This window comes from Schistocerca gregaria, chromosome X (assembly GCF_023897955.1).
Source record: "Schistocerca gregaria isolate iqSchGreg1 chromosome X, iqSchGreg1.2, whole genome shotgun sequence".
NCBI lineage: Eukaryota > Metazoa > Arthropoda > Insecta > Orthoptera > Acrididae > Schistocerca > Schistocerca gregaria.
Genome location: NC_064931.1, coordinates 256,954,042 through 256,981,608, shown reverse-complemented (window position 1 = coordinate 256,981,608; position 27,567 = coordinate 256,954,042). Strand labels below are relative to the sequence as shown.

Genomic DNA, 27,567 nt, shown 5'->3' with positions numbered 1-27,567 from the left:
CTTGCGTAAGTGTATCAGGGACTGTGTATGGGTCTGCAAGGTAACTGTTAAATAATTTAGTTAGATGTGAATGTGTTGAGGTGAATTTCTTTAGCTAGAAATTTGCTATTTTATCTTTTCCAGGGGCTTTCCAATTGTGCATAGAATTAATTGCTCGGGTGACCTCATGTTGCACAATTATCACTTCCGGCATTTGTGGTATCATCTTGTATGTGTGTTTCTGCTTCTATCCACCGTGCATGCCTGTTATGTTGTACCAGGTTTGACCATATGTTGCTCCAGAAGTGTTCCATGTCTTATGTTTGGTGGGTTGTCTATTTTAATGTGCATGTTATCTATTGTCTGATAAAATTTCTTTTGGTTTGAGTTGAATGTTTGGTTTTGTTTCCTTCTATTTTCACTTTATTATTATTATTATTATTATTATTATTATTATTATTATAGCCAGCCAGCAGCTCTTAGTAGAGGAATGGTGGGGAATACCTATTCACCACATACACACACGAATGACCGTGCTTCAGATAAGCAATAGTTTTAATGACTTCCTTAGATAGCTAAGAATATGAGGTGGCTTCAGAAAGAAACCCGGTTGTTGCACGGGCAATGTAGCTAAAGGTATAGCCTTTTTAATTAAGTGAGTGCCAAATAGAATGCAACGGGATAGCAGACCAATGCATGGCCAGAGCGGAGGTCGCATACCGAGTGCCGAAGGGATATGAGAAGAGCCGAGTCGGGTGCAATAGGCCAGCACAGTGACTTGCAAGAACGTGAAGGCAGAAGGATACAGAAAAGCCAGGGGTAGCTCAAAACATGATGCAGCATCCACAGGCGGACACCCCTTGGGGATGGAGAAGGTGTACTGTTCCAATCAGAGGCTACCAAATTGTAAAAAAGTAGTTCCTTTAAAAATCTTTAGAGCAGAGGGCCAGAGTAAAATCCGCAGAAGAGTGTAAATCGAAAGTGTATTTGCACATAAAGCGACAGGAAAAGTATAAGGTAAAATGTGTCTGTTTTAAGGGAAAAGATGGTGGCTGATTTCACAAGCAGTGTAGTGGGGGAGAAGGGCGCACAGCACACCATTGTTGATGACTAGCGGTTCGACTGCGGAGCAGTATGGATGGCCAGCAGTTGCACTCTCACATGATTACAAACTAAGCTTTGCTTTTTGGCTAAATCTGAATAAGACCGTGACAAAGTAACATTCGGATAGGTGGTGAAGTTATTTTGACCGTGGATGAATGTTTATCTTAATATGTGACAATTACTGAGAAACAGACAAATAGTTAAAGGAGCAAAGCTTATTGTGTGCAACAACACGATAGTCCTTGAACACAGTAAGTCCACTGCTGTGCTCACTTCTGTTGTTGCAATTCTGTTTTGTTTCTTTTTTCCTGCCAATGATCATTATGACCAATTAGTTATAATCACGCTTATTTTTATGTGGGATATCAAGTGTAAGTAAAGAACGAGTTCCATGGCATTTGGTAATACAATAGCCTGGCCTTGTGCATCGAAAGGCCCACGTGGCAGCTGAGTGAATTATATTAATTCAATCACTATTGGGATTAGCCTGATTGAGACAATAGCCAAATGCGGTCAGTATCCTACAGTGGTATTAAATCCACTTAGAGGGGCATATCCGTCTGACCACTATCTGGCTGGATTCTGGCATGCAAACTATGATTTTGCAATTTGTTTGTAATAAATTGTTTCGAAGGATTTTGAGCCAACATGTCTCTTAGAATATAATTGCTTTTATCAGAGCTATGTTGCATTATTCTGTAGCACCAGAATTCCTCTCCAAAACCTTAGTTCTACGTATTCACTAAACCCAGAATCCACACAGCCCAGGTAAGTCACAAAGAGGACCTGCCACACACCCCTGAAAATCTACCACTTACCGTACCAGACAGTCCAACGGGTCCAGTACGTTATAAGTTAGGGTTTGTCATTCCATAGAAGGGATGTTACAAGGTGGTACATCAGCCTAGGGTATGTTAAAACTGTAGAGAGACTATATAGTTTATTTGATTTCCAATGCGTGAATTCAAATGTCTCTTTCTCAACTTCTTCAGTTATTTTCTTGAGCACATGAGTTGGCTCTCACTTCTGCCTGCAAACAGTATCTTGAAGGGTTTCAAGATGGCATCAATCACAGTCTGCCATCATCGCTTTGGTATGCAACTGACAATAATATCTAGTATTTTGTTACAAGACCACAGGCTAGTTACACAAAAAACATTGTGTCAGGCTGACACTGTGCTGAAACCACAAGGAAGTACGTTATGCACCAGTTTCCTTATCAGCAATAATTACACAGGCCGCCAAATTTTTTTAACAACTTTTTTTACTTTGATACTTGACCTTTATAGATTTTTATGAGCTGAATGCAAATCTAGCCTTCATTTTTTTGTATCACCCATAGTTTTCGAGCAATACGCCTTGTATTATATATTACAAAATTCCTATGCTATACGGTAAACGAGGAAATTAATGAAATGCTTTGTTAGAATATAAGCGTGGCTTCTATTTACAGTAAGCTACTTAAAACAATGATGTGTGTTAATAGAGGTTTCACTTGTCAGCTGGAATTGGTTTCTATTTTCTCTCTCTCTCTCTCTCTCTCTCTCTCTCTCTCTCTCTCTCTCTCGCTCCCACAGTGTGAATGTCAACTTGTGCAACTTGTGAATGCAAGACTATGCCTTCCTTGAATTTTTAAACCATCTCTCTCCATATGCTACATTTATCCTTCTGATGGAAGTCCTAAACATTTCTGCAGAATGTCCAGCCATGAACAGTCTAAGGGTTTACTTACCCTCAACACAATGACCACCAGCCGCAGACATCCACCTAAGTGATTGAGACACCTCGTAGCATGTGCCGTATGATCTATAGCACAAGCTGCTGCACTCACTCCGATATGGACAAAATACTTTTATTGTAATGTGAATTTCTGTGTGAAATATTCTAGATAAACCAAAGTAAACACTATCTTGTAACAACAGCAATGTGACCATTACTTTTGTGGCATACAACAAGAGGAATATGAAAGTAGATAAGCTACAGTTAAAATTTGCTTCAAAATGTCAGGTCAGTGCATAAATTTGTAGCATTTTTATCAGGCATATTTTTGTGCGGGCTGCTGTAAGTGTCTTTATCAAGAGTCACTTTTTATTTGAAGTTCTAGTAATTTTATTGCTGTTTATATTGAATTTTGCATATGTGACAATTATGAGTCTTGTACAAGCATTATAAATGAGAACATTTCTTTCTTCAAGTTCATTTACCTTGAGCCTTCAAGCATGGAAATAAATGTCCATTGCTTCAGCAACAGGACCTGAACATGTTATGAACACTTACGTATTCAAACTCTCATGTGACTTTCCAAACCCAAAACCGTATGTAGCTGCACTGACTTATCTCAAATCACATAAACTTGTTTCACAGCATCATAAAAATTATTCCCGCTAGTGACGCTAAACTTCCTCAGAATTTATTCCGAGACAATTTCAATGGCTTCCAATGACTAGGGACATCCCAACAGTATTTTCAGAGAATTACATTTTTGTATTGTTTTCGAATAATGCTATGTATCCTCAGTTTTCATCTAGCACTGTGGTTACACGATCATACGTATGAGCTCTAGAAACTCTCCAACATGCTACAGTGTAGGATTGTCCACCGAGATGATCATCACTTCAACTGGTTATGACCTCAAACCTCTTATGCCACTTGACCATATGAACTATTCTACATATACGGAGTGTATCATAATTAGTGGCGTAAACGCATACAGTTGAAAGTACATGATACTAGCTAGAAGCAAGAAAGTCTCAGTAAACATAGCGTTGAAAATGCATACTTAAAGAGCTACAAGCAATTTTTCATCTTTGATACTGTGAAACAAATCTCTTTTACTACAAGTTCTTTGCTTTCCATATATTGGGAACATTTAGTATGGACCAAACAAGAAAAAAATATCCAGTAAACATGTGCTCTAAAATGCATTCTGTAGGAGCTATGAGCACTTGTTCATCTTTGCTACTTTGAAACAACTATTCTAATAATCAAAATATCCACGGGTGTACTGCCGGTCTATAGTGTCCAACGGGCACAATATTTCGGCGATCAAACATGTCGCCATCATCAGGTGAACTGACAGACTGAGGTCCTGTGAACGCGCCGGCACGGAGATCTGTACGCTATGGCTGCTCAGGGGGAACTGGGTTCGGTCGCGGCGGCGGCCGATTTAAATACCCTCCGCCCGCGGCGCGCTCCCTCCGCCGTCCGCGCCCCGCGCCGCAGTAGCGCGGTGGAACAGATTGCGACGGCGTCTGAGATGACGACAGTGTGATGGCTCTGTCCGCCGTGGTCGTCACAACTATGCGTTTGCTCAATTTACTCTTGATTAACCCAATCGCTGGTTCCCAAGCCTTGCTAAGATTATAGCCACAGTCACGGTTTATGAGGTCGTCATTGGTGCGAATTTCGATGGCCTCTCTAACAACGCTGTCCCAGTATCTCGACGTCTGTACCAGAATCCTCGTGCGGTCATACTCCATAGCGTGACTTTCCGACAAACAATGTTCAGCGACCACCGACTTGCTCGGATACATCAGTCGAGTGTGCCTCTGGTGTTCACGGCATCGATCGTCGACGGTACGCATCGTCTGACCAATATACGACTTGCTACATTGACACGGAATCTGGTACACACCGGCTTTCCTCACACCGAGGTCATCTTTGGCGCTCCCCACCAGTGCACGAGTTTTATTCGGAGGACAAAACACAGTTCCGACCCGGTGTTTGTTCAGAATGCGGGCGTTTTTCCCCCGAGAGTGCGCCTGTGTATGGAATAAATGCAGTGCCTACCTCCTCCCTCGTGACTTCATCCATCTCAACAGGTTGTGATGCAGTGTTTGGGCGGAGAGCACATTGGATCTGCCACTCTGAGTACCCATTTTTTCGAAATACAGTTCTCAGATGTTCTAATTCCTGGGGTAGACTCTCTGTGTCAGAGATAGTGCGCGCCCTATGTACTAGAGTTTTAAGTACCCCATTCCTCTGTAAAGGGTGGTGGCAGCTGTCTGCGTGCAAATACAGATCAGTGTGTGTTGTCTTTCGATATACCCCATGACCTAGGGTGCCGTCAGCTTTTCTCCTGACCAAGACGTCAAGGAAAGGTAATTTACCCTCCGTTTCAGTCTCCATAGTGAATTTGATGTTGGGGTGTATGGAGTTTAGATGTGTAAGGAAGTCAAGGAGTTCATCCATACCATGTGGCCAGATGACGAACGTGTCGTCCACGTAACGGAAAAAGCAAGTAGGTTTCCATTCGGATGACGACAGGGCTTCCTCCTCTAAGTTCTCCATGTACAAATTCGCTACCACCGGTGAGAGTGAGCTACCCATGGCGACTCCTTCCGTTTGTTCGTAGTATTCTCCATTAAAAAGAAAATACGTGGAAGTCAAGACATGCCTAAAAAGTTCAGTGGTATTCTCGTCAAACCTCTGACCAATCAACTCTAGCGACTCTCGCAGGGGTACCCTCGTAAACAAGGAAACAACGTCAAAACTCACCATGATATCTGACTCATCCAACCTAAAGCTATCAAGGCGTTTAACAAAATCCACGGAATTACGGATGTGATGAGGGCATTTACCCACATAAGGACTTAATATTCCCGTCAGGTATTTGGCCAACAAATATGTAGGTGCCCTGATGTTGCTGACAATGGGGCGTAATGGTACCCCCTCTTTGTGAACCTTCGGGAGTCCATATAGTCTAGGCGGTACCGGACCTTGGGGTAACAATTTCTTAGCGTCACCCTCCGGTAAATCTGCGTCCTTGAGAAGAACCCTCGTCTTGTTCTCCACCTTCTTTGTAGGGTCAACGCTGATCTTCTGGTAGGAATCGTCATTTAACAGGCTCTGCATCTTATCAGTGTAGTCTTTACAGGAGACAACAACTGTAGCATTGCCTTTGTCAGCCGGTAAGACAACAATTTCAGAGCGTTCCCTCAGATAACGAATGGCCGCCCTCTCTTTACTGCTGATATTTGACTTCATCGACTTGGATTTCGTCAACGCACAACAAGTTTCACATAGCGTACAGATCTCCGTGCCGGCGTGTTCACAGGAGCTCAGTCCGTCAGTTCGCCTGATGATGGCGACATGTTTGATCGCCGAAATATTGTGCCCGTTGGACACTATAGACCAGCTGTACACCCGTGGATATTTTGATTATCAAATACGCCGGGAGAAACTCAAGAATCACAAGTATTCTAATGATCAAGTGCTCTTAACTTTTAAGATGTGCGGTTTAGAGCACATGTCTGCTGGACATTTTTTCTTATTTTGGTCCATACTACCACTTCCCAAAATATGGAAAGCAAAGAACTTCTAGTAGAAGAGATTTGTTTCACAGTATCATAGATGAAATATTGCTCGTAGCTCTTAAGGTATTCATTTCCAACCCTATGTTTACAGAGACTTTTTTCTTCTAGTATCGTGTACTTTCAACCGTATGTGTTGACGCCATTAATTGTGATACACCCTGTATATTCTACATCTCACAATAATAATTTAATTTCTAAAACCTGTCCCTGATGGAAATCTCTTATTTTCCAATAAGTTTCATTTGGCTAATTACATTTACACCATAATCTAAAATGTTTAAATTGTTTAGAATTTCAATGAAAGAATTTAGCATTCAGTAGGATGATGGAATGGACAAAAAACTTAATAATATCATTGTCAAATGTATCTTGAGAAACTTACTCAGCGATTCATCATTATTTGTGACAGACAGTAGGAAGGCCTTGTTTCATTTGTGTAGCATAAGCATGGCATTGCTAAACAGCATGCTCCAAGTATTTTTATTTTCAGTGGCACAAAAAGTTCAGTATTGGATTAGAGTTTCCATTAATTCGAACAACCTTCAGTGAGGCACTCAAACAAGAAGCCACAATACATCTTCTGTTTGAACTTTCAGGTTGAATGCTGAAAATATACGACCAGGTAGGGACAGTGACAAAGGTGAATGATTTTCATCGAAGCCACTTGATGATGCCATTTTACAAGGCACTAGATTTAAAATCTGTTGACGACTATTATCGCCACGGAGTGCTGACTTTGTTCACTCATTTCATAGGACTACAAACATGAGAAAATTGCATAGTTGTGTGAAGTGAATCCATAACCCCTGACTTAAGCAACCTTGGAATGACTGAGGAAGGTATAGCACACTAGTCTCTACTGGCTGCATTCTTATCTGTGCCTAGCACAATACTTTCACATGTTGGGAGATGAAGGAAAGAGGAAGTACAGGGATCACTTTATTTGGGCAACATCCGCAGTGTAAATGCTAAGGCACTCAATCATGTTATATACTACCCAATCAAAAGTAACCAGCCACCCCTAAATAATGTGGAACTGACAACTAGATGTTCCAAGAGGCAGACCCGCCAGTAGATAAGGAAGAAGAGAATATTTTGATGTTAGTAGAGAAACAGTATCAGAAGACTGGGTTGGGCAGGAGAGCTGAGTGACTTCGAACATGGACTAGTCATTGAATATCACCTGCATAAAAATACATCAGCAACATTTCAACGATTCCACAGCTGCCTGTGTCAGTTGGCAATGAAATTGTCAAGCGGAAATGCAAAGGAACAACCACAGGTTAACTAAGACCAGGCAGATGCCATTGAGCATTTCAGAAAAAAAATGGCTCTGAGCATTATGGGACTCAACTGCTGTGGTTATCAGTCCCCTAGAACCTAGAACTACTTAAACCTAACTAACCTAAGGACATCACACACATCCATGCCCGAGGCAGGATTCGAACCTGCGACCATAGCAGTCGCACGGTTCCGGGCTGCGCGCCTAGAACCGCGAGACCACCGCGGCCGGCGAGCATTTCAGAAGATGGTTGTAAAATATAGCACAAAATAAGCTGAAGCACTCACTCTAGAGTTCCCAAGTGCTACCAGTAGTCCAGCTAGCACAATGATTGTGCCTAGGAGTTAAAAAGAATGGGGTGCAATGGTTGATCAGCTCCTCACAACAATGAATGTTAATTTTTTTGCAAAATCTTTAGCAGCCAAGATCGCATTTAGGGAAACAGGTAACTGGTTTTGACCATTTCTGGTCATCTTCAGATCTGAAATCTATTGAAATGGAGGGTTACAAGACAAGAATTTATTTCAATGTTAATGATATTTACAAAAGAGTTTAACAAAATTTTTGAATGGTACATGTCAGAATATAGAGATGCAGTGTCTAAGGTAAGAGTACACAGTCAGTTGCCTGTTAAAAATACAAGGGAATGTCAACTGTAAAGTAAAAACATCAGCTGTCGAAAAAAGACTTATAAACCAACATAAGAGCACCATAATGTAGACACATATCAGTCATAAATGACAAGATAATAGTTTGAAAGTTACATGAAAAACGTTACAATGATTGCATATCTTCGAACCCTTGCTTGTAATACGAGTACATAGTAAGTCTAGACAACAATTGTGTGTCATCATACATTCACCATGACACACAAAATAGCCATGCTGTCTGATGAGATAAACTGACAAGGTTTTCATGAGCTGCTGGCAAACAGGCCAATCAATGTTTAGTGCCCAGATTCACAGGTAAGGAACGTGCCAGAAGGGGGCAACACAATACAGTACAATTTAAAGTGGTTGAATAGGTAATACACAGTTAAATTGTAAAATGATAAAAAAGTTAAAACTGCAATTGTTGTAATGAAATCATTAGAGTAAAATCGACAAGTTGCACAAATATAAATATGAAGATGCACAGATATAAGTTCTTGCACATGGCGTACTGTTATTGAACTTGTCAGGTGGAGGGGGCGGGGGAGGAAAAGTGTGGAAACCTATTTCCTCATTGATGATTACAATAGGGATCTCATCACAAAAATATTAGAATAACTGTAACTATGCGGCCATCAGCATTGTTGGAAGTCACAGTTTTTAATGTCATTTAAATGTACCACTAATACGTGATTAAAGCAGTAACTCAATAAACTACTTCCAGATTAGACTACCAATAAAACAGAGCAATACGAAATGCACTTCTTTACACGCGTCTATGATAATATGGACAATAGTATGAACACTGACAGAAGATACACATATACAGAACAAGAAGTACAATTAACACTTGATCTGTGGAATGATTAGTTAAATTGCAATACGTTATTTCTCCAGTGGACAAGTTGTTATTTCTGGAGATGGTAAATGACAAGTGTCTACAATTACAAAGAGTTTTCTTGCAGAATAAGTTTTTCAGCATACATTAAGAATTCTCAGTGTTTAACTCTCTGTTCACACAATCCAAAGACATCATCATACCAAGGATGTGTATGAAGTTACTTCAACATTTATTCTAGGTGTAACCTCTGACTGAAACACACAATCTGCATTGATTCCGAGATAGACACATTACTCACTTTCAAGAACATCTGGATGAAGAGAGTTCATTGGGTTTACATCTGTAGTCATAATTTCAAATGTAACTGTGTCAGTTTGGCTGGCTCCCTCTGATCTATCTGTTAATGTAAGCTTGTAATCACAAAGCACACATTCCACATTCGTATTAATATTTTCATCCACACTCTTATTTACGGTGGCATCAACTTCAGCTTGTAATGAAAGGTGCCCTCCAACCACTACAGATCCTTCATTAATGTTGCAGTTTGTTATTAAGTTCTCAGTAGTGGTACATTGACTTTTATCTTCACATGAAGACTGTTTTTGTATTTTAATGTCACATTTATGTAATAATGTTTCATTTTGATGCACTGTAGATGTTGACCTAATATTTTCTGACAGTTCATTGTTATTTATTGCATCGGAACCTGAAAATACAAAATTAGAAATAAATATTATATGATAACACAATAAATCTGACAAAGGAAAGGGGAAATGTTCACGAATAAGCGCTATAAACATATAATTTTCATTATAAAGGTGAGACTGGGCATTAGTACTTCATTTATCACAGCTGTCTAAACTTCCATCTTTAAATCTTAAAATGGCAACTGCATGTCACTAACAGCCAATTCAATAGTGTTAAAGAAGGCAAATGATGGGCTATTCTCTGATAATATGTATAAAGACAGCAGACAATAAACTATCTGATTATGAAAGTATCATCCAATGCTGCATTAATGAAAACCACTCACTCATGCCAGTAAGTTGATGGATTTCAAAAGCAGCAATAACAAAAAAAATCTCAACACATGCTCTTTAGATAGGATACTCTAAAAACCACTTATAAAAGTAATCAGTTTGTGGAAAGATATTGAACCAGCATCACACCACCACCTCTCAAAGAAAGCTAATTAATTCATCTAACTAACTTCACAACAGGAACAGAAACTCAATTGTTACTGAATGGGTCATTCCACACCAAATCATCCAGAAATTTTACGAAATGCCACCCATCATCACACAACACCTTGAAATTTTGGGTAGTTGAAGTTTACCTTGATATATTTACATTTCCAAAATGTAAATGTTGCAGGTCAATTACTTCTTCACTTATGATGAAAACAAGTTGTATAGATTCAGGAATTCAGGCTTTCATAGACGAGCTCCTTTATAATTAAAAAATGCAATAGTGCCTACAGTTTTCGCAGTGGAAGCTTTAAGTTTTTTGGTTAATAAGGAAGGTTTATTTTTTATAGTCATGATTCTTGTACTGAATATCCATCATCTACATGTCAGAAAAAATTTTAAACAATTTTGCTTAAGCAAAACCCATGCATGAACATTATAATTTTTTTAAGTTATTGCCCCCTCACAGATACCTTCAAAAAATTTACGACCTTATTTTACATATTCCATTATGTCACATAAAAAGAATCCATTTGTAGAAATACTGGTAAGTGTGGAAAACAATGTTATTGTAAAAGAAATATTGAAATTGCTAATTCATGACTATCATGTCACCACTAAATTGCTGAAGTTGGCTACACTGAATTTCACTAGGAAGAAATCATATCTGAGAACACTGTTTTATTGGACTACATGTATTGCATCATCCAGTTTCTTTGTTTTGAGTCGTGTGTTCACTGAGCATGCAGTTCTGCTCTTGTACTGAGTTGTACCGAGAGTCATTTATTGGTCAAAAATTCAATTGTTGCTGCTTTTAACTATTCATTCCGAAACAAAAGTAAGTCCCCTAATGTTACAATAATAATGTGAAATACTTTTGTAATAAAACAATGGGATAGAATGACTTTTCATTATTTAATAACTTTTTAGGTTACACCAATCATCTTTTGAATTACTGACGACAAATATTGGTTTTATGACTGTAGCAGTATGGAAAGTACAAGTAGGCAGTGTTTTATTGGACAGTGTTTGCAAGATATACGTGGTGATGCCCTGGCTTGCATGAATGAACTGACCAATGAAGAACAAGAACTTATGGAGAAGCAACAGTGATTTAAGTGTTTTGTGTGTGTGTGTGTGTGTGTGTGTGTGTGTGTGTGTGTGTGTGTGTGTGTGTGTGAAGCACAAAGACAGGTGACACATGGCCAGAGTCTCTCTACAAAAGAAAATTTGCTGTGATCCCTTCAAGTTCCATAAATGATCTGTTTCATCCGGACTGCATGAAATTAGTTTAAAAAAGGCAAAGACCTTCAAAATGAGAGGCTTTAGCATAATGGATGTGCCCAACCTGTATCAAACTTATTAATGAAATACAAGCAAGTGACGCCTCAACACCGGACTATATAAATGACAGTAACGTGATGGTGTAGACTCCTGAAAAATCTGTGCTCAATACTAGTTTAACTAGCTTAGGAGTATCTCCTGCAAAGCTGCATTCAGTTGCTCAGCATAGTTTGTATGCAGCAACCAAACGAAAATTGGAATTAGTAGCTGGGGCTCTGAAAACTAAAACTTCACATACATATCAAGTTGAGCTGGCTGCTGATGCAAGCACTATGCCTGGCAGTGATTTAACATAACTGGAAGAAAAGGCAAAACATCACGATGAACTCATGGACAAAATCAAACAGAAAATTGAATATGTAAACAATTGTGAAAAAATTCAGTTACTTCCTCTTGTGCTGCCAACTTGGTCTCGACAGAAAGTCAGTTCCATATTTCAGGTGTCTGAATATTTGGTACGACAAGCAAGAGCTACTTTTAATGGAGAAGGGTATTTTATTGATGGCTGAGCAGAAAAGAGGAAAGACATTGCCACACGATACAGTCACAAAAAATAGAGTGTTTTTATTTGGATAATGAAAACACAAGAATTATTCCTGGGGAAAAAAGACAAAGTGAGCACCAGCAAAAATACCTATGAACACAAGTGTCTTGTTTTAAGTAATTTAACTGAACTGTATTCTCTCTATAAAAAAAGTATTTGAAGACAAAGTAGGATTTTAAGATTTGCTTCTCTTTGACCAAAACATTGTATACTTGCAGGATCTTCAGGAACACACACCGTATGTGTGTGCATTTACCACCAAAATGTTAAATTGCTTCTAAATTCCATTTCTATAAAAGAAACATACCAAGATCCAATTAAAATAATAACATGTGATATAAATAACCGAGCCTGTATGCTTTGTCTGTGTGAAAAATGCCCCACCAGTTCATTGCTTCAAACCCACTTAGATAATGAAATAGAAGACTGATTCTGATATCATTCAGTACAGTCAATGGGTATCAACTAATAGAATGACTAAGTGTTCAAATCACTTCTCTATCCGAATTCTGTGACACACTAATCAAGAAAATTCAAAAACTTACAATGAAGAAGGAAACACTTGATGAAGAATCAGTCTTAATTTTAATGGATTTCAGTGAAAATCTCAGTTTTGTTGATCAAGATGAAGTACAGGGGTACCATTAGGACAATCGCAGCTGCACTCTTCACACTGTCCATATATATTACAAAATGGACAAACAGTTGCACGCAAAAAGTATTTGTACTGTTTCTGAAGATCTAGAACATGATGTTGCTTTGGTGTACCAGACTGATTTTTTTAAAGTGTGAATTTCCAGAAATTCATCTTGCGTATGTTGAATATTTCGCTGATGGTTGTGCGCTGCACAGTATAAAAATTGTGTTCATGGTAGCAGATATTTCTGAAATTTTTACGACTTCAACATAAAGTGCAGCTGGTCCTTTTTTGCTATCAGCCATGGCAAATCTCCCTGTGATGGTACTGGTGGCACCGTTAAAAGACTTGTCACAAAAACAAGTTTGCAAAGAGTTTATAAAGATAAAATACTTACAGCTCCACAGGTATTTGAATTCTGTTGCAAGAACCTGCAAAGCATTTCAGTTATCTGTTTCAAATGATGAAATGGTACAAGTCCGACATTATCTTTCTCACCATTTTACAAGTGCAAAAACTTGTCCTAAAACACGATCTATGCATCACATTGTACCAATATCACGAACCAAGACTGGAGCAAAAGGGCTGAGCTGTGATACAAATTTTAGTATCGTGCATGGTTTTTCAGATGCACTTCCTGCACTAATGCCAGACTGCACTGTGTAGCCCAACTGCTTTGTTGCATGTGCATATGACTCTTCTTGGTATTTGGGAATTGTTGAGAAGGTCAATTGTGAAAAAGGAGATGTTACAGTAAGATTCATGCATTCTCAAGGACCATTCCCTCCTTCTATTGGCCTGATAATGATGTTTGTTATGTTTCTTTCTCTCATATTCTGTCTGAAGTTGGTATCACCACAGCAACAGGCCGTACTTATTCTCTGAGCAAAGAGTCCTCAAAGTTAGTGGAAGAAAAGTGGAACTGATAGAAAAAAAAAATTATCTAAGCATGAAAGTGTCTCGTCACATGTAGTTCGGAATTAACTGTAATGCATATTGCAGCACCAGCATTTTGTGCGGTGTTGACAATATTGGCTTTTGAAAAAATGCTTAAATATTATAAACAAAATTCTATGTGTGAGTTAATTCTCAAAACTGATCTTTTGTGTGATGAAACTTTATTATTTGTGGACCACTTTCTAATTTTTTCAGTGTTTTCCAGAGGGGGGCAGCAATTGTCCAAAATATTTTTTTACAATTTAACAACAAAATTATTTTACAAAAATTTAATTGGACAATTCTAACACATTTTCAGATACTCCATGTCCAAAAGAATATTCAGGGAAAAAGCTGTCAGCATACCATTTTCTGTTTGAGAACTGCAGCCAATTTTCAAGTTTGTTTTAAAGCAACACATTGCATCAAACTTTCAGCAATTGCTACCAACAGAATGTCTATAAAGCAATAAAAATTGGAAAACGTTCGTGATATTAGATACAAAAGTAGTACACAAAATCTCAGTTCACAACTAGATAATGGGTGTCAGGACCTGGATGAATTGACATGGAATGAGCCGAATGTAAACTTCTTGATAAACTGACAGAAGTAATTTCAGAAATATTTAGGGAATTTTTAGTATTATTTCAGTATATTTGACATATTAATGGCTGGCAGATTGTATTAGTTGCAATGTCACACACTTTGATGGTGTTATTACAAGAACTACAGAAGTATTTGGTCAAATCTTGACAAAATATCTTTGTGATGCAGAAATTTAAGCCTTAATATAGGTAATGTGAAGTTGGACGCTCCCCAAAATACAAAAATGCAGTTTGCTTTTATTACAAAATTTGTTAGTCATTGTAGGAAAAAGTGAAATCATATAAATTACTGAGTAAAACTGCATCAAAAAATTAAGTAGACTGACTTCATTGGCTCACTTCTAAATAAACCAAATGGCTGTCATCAATTTGTAAGCTACTGAATAAGCATAGCTTAACAATAGAGGTACTGCTTTCAAGAAATATTTTTACAGCTGACACCAGATTAGTGCTCAAATGAATTATTTACACGTGCAGCAGGTTGGACTAGCAGAGAACATCTGCCATATACAAAGAAATGCTTTGCAATTGTTTACTAACTTATTCTCCACACAGGATGGAGAAACAGAAATCCTGGAAAATCTCAACTCACAGGCACCTAAACTATGCATATGTCATGAACAACTACTGCAATAATTACCAGCACATGTATCTTATGTGCGCAAACAGAATATCACTTATGCACAGCAGACCCAGCAATGACTGAGTATATCCCAGGCAGTATCCCAGCCGTCACCAGCCTCTCCATCGACAATCAGCACACTGAATCGACACACTACACACGAGGCCAGCAAAACTGATATCACCAAAACTATTGGCAATGAACTCTTACACCATTCACATAGCCAATGTTACTCTCTGGTTTGAGCCTTCAGTGCACTGATCTCTGTGGCTACCATCAGCTATCTTGGACCAATCCCCGAAAAGTGCACAATTACAGACAGAAGTGCGAGGACTAATTTATTTGGAGTGTACGAGATTTTCACCCTTTGTTGGACACATTCAAGGAATTGGACAGTTCCCTAAGCCATTCTCGATGATCCTTATAATATATAAAGGGATCATTCTGACTTGTCAGAGAATATCTTACAATTATAGCCCAATTGCTACTCTGACTAAAACTCAAACATACCGATTCATTTCTTCTGCCCAGTGGCAAGAAGCAGCTAGATTTTGAAGTAAGAAGTGTTTTAGCTCTGGATTTTGCTAAGACAGTTGTTTCTACCATAGTCAGATTCACAAATGTAGGCAGTCCACACAGGTAGAGGCACAGACAGGGGTACGGGGATTGCAGCATTGTAGGTTCCAATTGACAGGTGCAGTAGGCACATAGAGGTGCAGACATCAAACAGCTCATCAGCTTATTTTAAGGGGGTTGCAGACAGCAAAAAAAGATAAGCCCATTCATTGCTTGTACTGGCTACAATATCCACAGTAGAGCACTCTAAAAACTACTGAACAAACATTAGCTGTCAGAGAATACATGACATCGGGTGCACAGAATAAGCCTAAATCTGAACACCTTCATTCAAGACTGACTACAGTACAATTTACCTGCACTAGTAAGATTTCAGAAAGGTATGCTAGAAATTCAACTGCACAAGAATGCTAATGTTGGGATTGCATTAATTCGTCACTTTTTCTTTTCACTTGTGGCAGCATGATTCTCAAAACTATTGAGTTAACTGTGTAAAACCTTAGCATGAGATATACAAAACCATCTTTGTGGTGCACTGTGAGCAGTGGCATATTTAATGCCAGAACTGGTTGCACTACGTTTACTCCAGTCCTCATCTAGTTCATTGACTATCTCCATGACAAACAATATGTAGTTACTGGATCTGTCAACTTCAAGGGAAACACTCATTTTACATTTCCTGGATATAAATTTCTTGACTAATTGAATAGGTTCCTGATGACATCACAGAAATAACTCTGCAATTCAATGGAGAGAACAGCAATTTTGGTGGACTCAAGCAAAGTGATGAGCACTGTATAAACATCTTTTCTGTTATGGTTCAACACCTACTGATATCCCTTTATTTATCAAGCACTAGCTCAGGTGAGTGACAATAAGTGAAGAAATAGGTTGTAACCCCATACAAACAAATTGTCAGAAAGTATTTACAAAATCTACACAAAAGGAGAGAGAGAGAGAGAGAGAGAGAGAGAGAGAGAGAGAGAGCAGGGGGGAGGGGGGGGGGGAGTTTCACACACAGGTTGCCAACACTTACAACATGAACGGAAACAGACAGACATAAATACTGTGGCAGTGCGGAATGAGAAACAGTTTAAGAAAGTGAAAGGCTAAGTAAGTAATGGAGCGCAGGAAATATTGCAGAACTGCAAAAACTGCCACGTGTAAATGGGAAATGCTAGCAAGGAGGGAAGGAAGAGAATAAGTAAAGGAACACCACACGTAACTTGCAGACCAACTTTGTACAGAAAATACTTTTTTTTTTAAATGTACAAATGTATGTATCCAATTTGCAGAATAACCACAGAAGATGCTTCATAAAATAAAAGTGAAATGTGTCTCGTGTAATTCTTTTTCAGTAAATTGCAGTCAGCTCCAGACAAAAACCTATAGTAACAGACAGAGATAAGAACATCGAGCATTATATTGATTTGTTCCTTTTAAATCAACAAATATTCACACTCTTCCCCAAGCTTATTTCTAAAGTGCTTGCAAAAAAATATTATGTCCACATATTTACCTGAATGTGATGTCTCGACAGAAGTAGCTACTGGATATCTGCAAGAAAAATGTAAACTATTAGCATCATTTCTTAATTCTGCACAGCGAATAAGATATATAGGTATTTGCTGTAACAGATGAGCCCTTTAATGACAAACATATTAAAGCAATGAGAATCTGAACATCGTTTCTCAAAATACATTTGTGTGTCAACTTTCAATACAAATTGTTCAAATTACATAAAGCTTTAGAGTGCTTGCTGCAAAAATTTGTATTGTTTTCACATCAGGTTGATTTTTTTAAAAGTATAAAAGAGTAGAGCAAATGAGTGATTCCAGTCTTACTACAAAAAAAAAGGGGGTGGGAAATGGAGTGTTTGCAAATCTGCTCCTGATAAATTTTTTAACAAAATAGTTGTCAGACAAACATATAAATGATGTTTCTCGGTGCAGTGTATTGGGTCCAATTCTGTTTTTAATATATAGCATGTCAATGACTTTCCAGCAAGGGTGTTTCCCATTGGGGAGTATGTAACAACGTAATGTTGAACATTCACAGAACAAACAGTAAGAACTTCAGCATAAAGAGTGAACAGAATTCTGTCATATAAAACATAGATGATGACTCTACAGATTGGGTAATGAACACACAGTTTTTGAGGATGAATATTGATTGTCAATTAACACAGAACGAACACACAAATATATTGGCACAAAGAATGTTATCAGCACATTATGCTCTTAGGGTTTTATCATCATTTGTATCAATCAATGACTTGTAGTGACATTATTTCTACAGTGAATTCTTAGCTATGGATTCTTTTCTGGGAATCCGAGGCACACAACATCATCAGAATTTTTAAACTGCAGGAAAGAGTCTTAAGAATAATACCTACAAGTATTAGTCAGGCTCACTGTGAACAACTATTTAAAAACTGAGTACCCTTACTGCACCAAGTAAGTACATCTATCAATCTGTTGTGCATGTCAGGAAAAACATTAGTAAGTATTTCACTAATAGCTCTTCCACTAATAGCTATACACATAATCATGGAACAAGAGTCAATTTGGACTTACATTTACCATGGAAGAATGAACAAAAACTCAAACCAGCATTTTCTATCAGGGAATGAAACTGAATAATAAACTGCCGCAGGAAATGAAACAAAAATATTAGTAAAACTGAACTGTAATTATCCAGATCCGTTGCATTGTGTATGTCATATAACGACATCATTATATTATGTTACACTGCAACTCCAACAGAATCAAAAGAGCAAACTTATACAATAATGTGACAGCAACTGAGACTTTGATGTCATACTGAGACCATCTGGTGTATGTAGCAAGCAATAATTCTATAATAGGTTAAATTATCTGCTTAAAAATTTGAAACATTTTACCGAACTACGTACTTTTCACGGATAACCTGAAGATATAATCAAATAATCTTTGGTCTCCTAATAAAAATAAAACTGATTTGTTAGAAAGGTAGCTAAAACACTCATAAGTAACTCATGCTACACAATTGGATTACTTCTCAGAGTAGGCAGTGAATAGTGAAAGGGGACTACTATGACAACATGCCTAATAACAATACAGAATTGTAATGTAATGTTTTACATGTTTAATGTGTCATGGTCAATAGTGCACGATAGTAATGTCTTGTTATTTTCCTAAGTTCAACACCTAACTCATCAGTGGCAATGCTGACTCAGTTTTCCAGACAGACTGAAGGGATGACATTGAGATATTTATTGCATCTACATGACTATTCTACAGTTCACACTGAAGTGCTTGGTATAGGACTCACCACAATACATTCACATTTCTCTACTGTTCTGCTCTCAAGCAGCACATGGTAAAAACAAACGAGTGTTCATGTCCCAGGTCTCACGAGCAGACGACCATAGTGTGTGCATGCAAAACTGTATTTTACAATATAAGATACTTTGTGTGAGTTGTGTATAATAAAAAGAAAGCTGTACAAAAGGAAATGAGGCACTGCAGCTGTTAAGATGCTGATTTCATATTGGGGAGGAAGTTGTTTGCTCTCTCTGGCCATCCTGATTTAGGTTCTCTTAAATCATTCAAGGCAAATACTGGGTTGGTTCCTGCATCAAGTCCATGGCTGACCACTGTCCTGCCCTCATACAGTATATATCTGTTAGCAAGGATCCATCACAATTTCAAATGAATATCAATGTACAACTACGAAAATAGAAGAAAAAATTACTTGTAATTAAAGTTGTCAATGGCGCATAAAGTTGTGCAATGTGTGGATGCAAATAGTTCTACCATTTAACCAGTTGTTACTTACACTGTATATGAAAAAGTTTCTCCTTGACATCTCCTAGTCTGTGGAGGAATTTTTCATTAAATACAAGTCACATTTGCAGAGTAGAGGACAAATATGTTGTTAAATTTACATTATGGTTAATGAGTAATATGTGCAGCATAAGTAGCCAAAAATTCTGAGGTTCCATTTTATTTTGTTATTAAATTTAAGGCATTATGGTATTCAGTATTTTGTAGATGGCTATTACATAGCAATACACACAAACAAATGTACATGTGGCATGTAATGTGATCTGATCCATGTAATTTTGACAAATTGTGCAAATGATTCATAGAGTACAGAATTTACTAATTTTTCCCTTACATTTTTCTAAAATACCACAACATTGGAACCAATGAAGTTTTTGAACTCCCTAAATACACTAACGGGACACAAATTTCCTCTCTCTACTCAACATACATACAACTTGTTCTTCATCTTTATATTGTAGGGGAGTAGTTTTTCTGCAGCAAATAGTCACTCTAATCGAATCTTATTTTATTTTAATTCTGACTATGAAGTACAGTGATACTAGGTACTTACAATTTATTTTAAAATATTTTCAGATAACAAAATAAAAATTGAATATTTTCTTAATTTTTGTCCAAAAGAACTTAAATGCGCAAATACTTGAAAACTAATATCATGAAGAAATCTTGGATTATTAAAAAAAAAAAAAAAAAATTACAGCGAAGTCAAAAATTTTTCGCCACAAAATGACATTTCCTACAGGTAAACAAGAACATTATCAGTATGTCACTATAGTCCAAATTAGGTCCACACTTTGATACTCATTATCTAAAGGTAAGCATCACAGTATGTTTAAGTAAATATGTTCTTACATGCACCTACATATCATGATTATCTGTTGAATGAGCTTTGCAATGTCCTCAAACATAGGGGACTGTAACAACACATTCCTTCCAAATTAGTTTGTCATACAGTGCACATTTGTATGAACTGTACCCCTCTCTGTAAGATTTTTTTACACCTGGCACAGGCAGCAGCAGCTCCCGTAAAAAGCTTAATAACCAATAAAATTCAGTTTAAGAGAAGCCAAAAGGATTTATTGGTGGCCAACTCCTTCTACTCCATTGATGAATTTCTCAGTAGAACCAACTGTGTGTGTGTGTGTGTGTGTGTGTGTGTGTGTGTGTGTGTGTGTGTGTGTGTGTGTGTGTGTGTACACAATCTAACTTCTGCACCATTTCAGTGCAGTAATGTGTTCATTGTAAATAAGTATTATAGTATTGTATTACAGGCTTATTACCTTATTAATAAATTTTAATTTTTTATTTTAAATTCAGTGCATTAGTACTTGTAAAATGATTCTTTCATATAGCGTTCATTAAAAAATGATGATCATTCCACTTGGGACCAGTGGAATGGTACATTAACTTATTTGTTTAAGTTGTAAATATTTGTCATTTATTATTGTTTTTTCTGACATGTTCCACATCCTGGAGGACCTCCTCACTACGGATCAATTGGAATGAAAGTAAATCTAATCTAATCTAATTCAATGTGAATGCCTAGAGCTGTGACACTGCTTTGTGTCTAGTCTTCAGCATGTTCTACAAGCTTGAAACTGAATTCTTCACCTCTATTTTGGTGTTTGCTACTTTTCTATAGATTATCCAAGCATTGATGCCTGGTCAATTTAGAATATTGTAAAAATATAAACAGGCCAACTTCTGCAATCAGCTTTACTTGAGCACCTGTGGGTTAGTTGGTCAACAACATGTACTCATACTTTCATTATCGTATGTCACTACGTCAGGCTTTGACTTCGCCTTTGTTCCAGTTTGTACATCTGGATGCAGGGAACAGAGAATACTTATGTTTTTTCCGGGCTTTCCTTAATTCTGAGCACTCCCTCTCTAATTTTGTTTGTTGTACCAAGAAAGCTTGTTCAGTTTGTTTTCAGATGTTGTGCTAGTGAAAATGAGGTGTAGAAGTTGTCATCCATGATGTTTTTGTTCTTTATTTAGGTATGGACCCCCCAAATTCTTCCCTAAAAAAATCACTACCATGGTGAGTTTAATCTTTACCAAGATATCGGAAAGAATTTACCGTATATTTGGAATCTCTATTAACAGTCATCCAGTATTTCTGGTCATACTTGCCCTGTTTTCAACACATGGAATGACTGACACATCTACACACTTGGAACGGAAGAACTACTCATAGACAAATATATTGGTGAGGAATGTACGTGGTTAGACAATTTGCTATGAATATCTCCCATATGTTTGACATGAGAGCAAACTTTTAATTTTTTTCGTCACTGACGTGTCAACCTCAAATAAAACCTGAGTCGTCGCACAAGTTCCCAGAATCAATTAAATGACATCACAGACTTGTAAAATTGTATTCCCCTTTTCTTTGACCAAAGAAGGTGCACTTCTATTTCTATGAATGTAGTGGCACCCCTAACATGAAGAATAGCTATAAATATATCACGTTGTTCTAACGGTATTAACCGTTCTTCACCTGTCAACATTTTATATGCCTCTGCTTCACTGCATTTTTGAATGTGTGAGAGAAAAGGTCCATCAATAAACAAATATCAAGCACTCAAGAAAAAATCACTTATGACATGCCTTTTCCTGCATGCACAAGGACAAGAATTTTCCTGAAGAACATTTTGCTGTCCATGCCTTCCAGGAATTCCAATAATAGTACTGAAAGTAAAATTACTGAGAAAGCACGTTTTATCTGAATTACATTGCCATGAGAGAATCACAATAAATCCAAGCTAAGTAAGAGGCCAATGCCAAACAGTAATTTCTGGAAAACCAAATTAGGATTCCACCTGGACCTGGCAACTTATTTGTTTTCATCTCTCACTTGCTTCTCAATGACAAGGATGCCAAGTTCTGTGTCCTCTACACAAGACTCTGTGCGACAGTCAAATGACTATATCGTCATGCATGAATGAGTTTTCAAATAAGAAATTTAAAACTTCAATTTATCTTTTTCTACCTTCTATTGCCACACCACACTGATCAACGAGTGTCTCAATAGAAGCCCTTGGACCGCTTAGTGATTTTACATAGGTCCAAAATTTTCTTAGGTCCTCGGCAAGTTTCTTTGCTAACAGACCAAAGTCAAAGTAATTGTATGCTTTGTGCATCGCCCTTTTTATAGACACACTAATTTCCACTAGCTTTTACCAGTCAACATTTCCGAGTTCCTTAAGCAACAAAGTATAACAATCCCTGTTTCCACAGCATTTTCAGTGTTTTGTTATTAAACCACAGTAGCACTTTTCCATCCTGTAGCACTTAGCATGTCTATACCAGTGAGGAAATAACCTTCACAGTGGCAAATTATGTAAACTGGGCTTGACAACACAAATAAGCAGTTCACTTCCAGCCTGAATCTTTCACTCTGCAGCAGAGTGTGCACTGTTTTGGAACTCTCAGGAAGACAAACTATATGTGATCATGCACACAGATTTAATATGGCAGGAAGTTTCCAATACTTCATTAATTTTACATCTCAGTCCTTTAATAGTCTAATGCAAATAGGACAGCTGACATTTTACACTGACCAACACGCTGTTGAGTGGAAAAACTTTTCTGGTGATTCCTGACAATTTTCATCTAAAACCTGTTTGTACAGGTGCAGTATTCTAGATGTATGCTGTTTAGTTTATTCCTCAAACTGTGTGTTCTAACCATAACCTTTCTTGAAACTGTTTTTCCTGCCCTTCCTAACCTAAAAATGTTCTGCTCTAACACCTGTTACAACTGGTATTTTATCACTCATGACAGTAACCATCCCCCCCCCCCCACACACACACACACACACAATATCTTTACACAATGCTACCCACCTCACACATATTCCTCTGTTTCTTATGTCCAGTGTACATCTTGCAAAACAACTGAGTAGCCTCATTTACTCCCCCGATTCCCATGCCACTACAGTTATGGAAAACTCTGCAGCACCCATCACACCATATCCTGGATCACTTAAATCTATGTCAAGTCTGGCAATTTTCATTCATAGTAAATAATGACTTAAGTTAAATAAAGTACCAAGAAAGAGGAAAGCTCATTAAAAACGGGCCTTTATGTGACTGTTTATGAACAAACTACTTTTACAAATTTCTTGAACCATACAAATTAAAGCTTACACTACCTTTGACATCCCTTGAAAGATTTTATTCATGATAGGGTCTAAATGCAATTATAACTACCATACTTGCATTGTGGCACATAGTGACAAAGTAGTCCATACACACAAGAACTTTTGAGTTAAATAGTCTTTTTGTTGTACAGAAACAACCAGCTTCATGTATGTTATCAAATTTTTCATGCTTTAAAAATTCCAAAAGTAGATCAATTCAATCCTATTGCAGTCCCACAGTGCATATGAATGTGACAGCAGTATACTATTGGCTAAGGAAAACTTTATAATATTTTAAATTATTTGGTAATTGTTCTTGCTCACACATACCTTTGTGCTCTGCTATTTAGAAATCTATTTCAATGTTACAAGTCAAAACGCCTTTTAAAAACTGAATGTGTTCTTTAATTCTTCCACCACCCAACTGCAACCAAAATAATCTTATTTCTGAACGATAGCTTCTTTACAGACTTCCAAAAAATCAAGTACATGAATTCAGACCCTATGCAGTTTAGAGAGAGAGAGAGAGAGAGAGAGAGAGAAAGAGAGAGAGAGAGAGAGAGAGAGAGAGAGAGAGAGAGAGAGAGAGGGGGGGGGGGGGGGGGGGGGTTACATTTGTGAATTCAATATTTGAGGCAGACCAACAGGTTATCCCAACATTCAATTATCTATGTAATGGAAGAAAATTTTAGGAACCACTGCCGTCACATTACAGAACTCAATGTCTGGGTCAAAGCTACTTTATTAGAATTGATTACTGGTTTCAGCTTTGCAGTCATAATCAGAGCTATAAGTTTTACTTTAACCATAAATATGCTCTTACTCTTCTGTGTACAGAATACGCACCTGTGCGTTACTGCTGTAGTAACTGTGGATCTGATGACTGCAAAGCCAAACGGGCAATAAATGTTAATATAGTTCAATGTGACTAAGGCGTTTATTTCTATCATATCATCCATTATAAAGGTCACATGTCTCCTCTGCAGATCCAAATACCGGCATTTTCTAAATCATAGTCAGTATGAAATAAATATAAACTGAATTATGCTATGTTACCTCAAATTCACAGAAACAACGTCTATTGGATATGTACCACAGTGTTATTCTCTCTTTTACACATTTATGAATGTTAATTTCACTCTTAATAGCATCTTGTTTTGCATGTGTTTGTAAATTTCATTTCTTGATTTGGAAATTAATTCACATGCTGTTCCCTGTACAATTCTGAACACCGTAATCTCCAAGTGAGATACTATTATTCCTATCCTGAGAATAGATTAACATTGTATCTGGTACATGTATTCCTGTTAAGTGTTTCAAAAGAAAAATGCACTTAAGGAACTTGTAAAATTATAATTACCATAACTTGAATAAATTAACTTCACGAACTCTGTGATTAACAGATTACAGTGGCAGCTAGCAGTGCTGCAGGACTGCAGTAGCCAGCTCCGACTTACAAGGTTCAAAATGCAGCTAAAAAACAGGCAACAAAGCAAGCAAGTAGCAACGGGCCGGCCACTACAACCTGACTCACTGAAATTTCAATAATGAAGTTATTTTAATCGAAGTACAATATATGTGGATGAACTAACATTGTTTATCAACTAACTTGCTCACTGCACTGCTCTTTGCACAGGAATGACCCCCACAAAACTGGATGAGCACATGAGTGACAACAGAAGACATGTCCACCTTGGAGATACCAAGTACACAGCTGCTGAGCACACACTACAGTATGGTGTGAGTGACTGGGCTGCTTAGTATATCACATGGGCTCGGCTCTTCCCAGCCAGTTTTTCTAAACTCCAGAGATGGGAATTTTCTCTCCGACATACCCCCAAATCCCGCCACCCTCCCAAACTTAACATTTGTTGTTAACAGTTGTATATCTTCATTTATTTACTAAATAATTTATGGTGTTATATTTTATTTTTTTGGTCTCATCTTACAGCTCTTATCGCTTTTTTGGGTTTTCCAAGTCCCATTTACCCATTTACCACTTTCCCTCTGTTATTAGTTGAACTATTCATGTCACTTCTCATTCCTCTATTTTTCTTACTCATTGTTTACTTATCACTTGGTCCTCTACCATCGGTGGACTGAAGCTGGCATAGTACTTACCCAGGGTACAATCTTCAACATCCCCCCCCCCCCCCCCCCCCCCCCACCTCTCTCTCTCTCTCTCTCTCTCTCTCTCTCTCTCTCTCTCTCTCTCTCTCTCTCTCTCTCTCTCTGACACCTCTCCACACACCTCCTATGTTCCCTTGTCCTCACAATAGGTCAACTCAAGGTTTGAGTGATGTGTCTTCCCTTTATAGTCTTCCACCCTACCCTTCTTTCATCCTGAGGAGAAAGGCACTTCTGAAAGCTAGAATAGTTTGTGTTTTTATATAAGTCTTTCAGCAGTACTTAGAATTTTGCCTCCTGAACGCCATGTATTCTTATCATGACTGAAAAAATTAAATTGCGAGGGTTTTGGATCTCTTTTTCTGTGAATAAATTTTTTACAACAAATAAAAATTAAGATACTGTCAAAACTATATCATATGTACCATTATGATTAATCTAAAAATCTCAACTGATTCCTGATGGTGTGAATAAACTTACTCTATCATGTGAGATGATTTTAGAGTGTTCAAGGCAACTGTCACAACAGAGATGACTAAGGCACACAAAAATCTTTACAAATTCAAGTGTAAATTTGATAAAACTATTCTTGCACATATTGTCACACTTTTAATAATCCCTTCAAGCTGTATTTACATTACCCAGCAGAGTTACTTGTAACTAATGTCATCTAATGGAGCCAAGAAATTATTTGTTTCCTAGAACTACAAGAATAACTAATTTTTACAGTAATTTTTGTGGAGGGACAAAAACATTTATATTAATGTTATTTTACTCCTATTTCCCTAAGATCTGGTAATTTGGGGAAATCACAAATTTCTCATTGCTGGTCAGTTTTACCACCTAAGATGTTTTACAATTGACAGAAAGAAAACACTCACCATCAATATACAGTCCATTCAGATAATGCGATTTCGTATGCAAAGAAAAGAAATTACACTTTACGGTAAATGAAATCACTGAAAATTACCTTGCCTTGTCCTCAGCTTTGGGCACACTTCTCACAAACCAAAAAATGCATAAACGAGGTTAATGGTAACTGACTTGATACTCGCTGGCTCCAGCTGCATAATTATAAAATACAGTCTCTTTTTCAGTAAATATAATTTTGAAGGCAATTTTCCCTTCAGAGAAGTAAACGTCTGGCATAGGAGCACCCCAATTACTCAAATGTAATCCTTACCATTGTATTGTATTGTATTAAACCAGGGATCTAGAAATGACAGAGAGGCTTCATCCCACTGCAGCACTCAGCAGTTCACAATCCCACAACAGGCCACAGCAGTCCAGCTGCCCCACCGCCACCCCACTCCGAACTCAGGGTTACTGTGTGGTTCGGCCCCCCATCTGATACCAGACAAGTGTAACCCCAGATGTTTGCGTGGTAGAGTAATTATAGTGAACACATACGTGGAAACGGCGTTTGTGCAGTAATTGCCAACATAGTTTAGCAGAGGCGGAATAAGGGGAACCAGCCTGCATTCGCTGAGGAAGATGGAAAGCCGCCTTAAAAACCATCCACAGGCTGGCCAGCATGCCAGACCTTGACACTAATCCACTGGGCGGATCATGCCGAGGACTACCACACCTTCCTGCTCAGGATGCAGTGTGTTAGACCACGCAGCCAGTTGGGTGGGCATCCTTACCATTACTTTAACCTACAAGGCTAGTACAAAATAAAAGTAGGATATTCTCAGTAGAATACGAATTTAATAATAACCTGAAGGTGGAAGGCATGAATGATACTGAACTCTATGATGAGCAAAATATTCCCTCTGGATAAGTTATTTCTGCAAGAAATTTTATTCAAGGTGTGTTGCCAAGCAAGATACATCATCTGAAGA

At 37.8% G+C, this 27,567-nt stretch overlaps 1 protein-coding gene across 2 annotated transcripts in view; it reads right to left on the bottom strand.

Moving 5' to 3' along the window:
* LOC126297612 (uncharacterized) overlaps positions 1 to 27,567 on the bottom strand; it is a 229,024-nt gene that overhangs the window by 161,712 nt on the left and 39,745 nt on the right. The window contains exons 2-3 of one of the 2 annotated variants that reach the window (XM_049988617.1): positions 17,142 to 17,179; positions 9,470 to 9,877 (exon numbers count right to left, since the gene is read on the bottom strand). In XM_049988617.1, coding sequence (XP_049844574.1) covers positions 9,470 to 9,877; positions 17,142 to 17,179 — 446 coding nt within the window. The remainder of the gene's footprint in view (positions 1 to 9,469; positions 9,878 to 17,141; positions 17,180 to 27,567) is intronic. The other variant, XM_049988618.1, reaches the window with a different exon arrangement.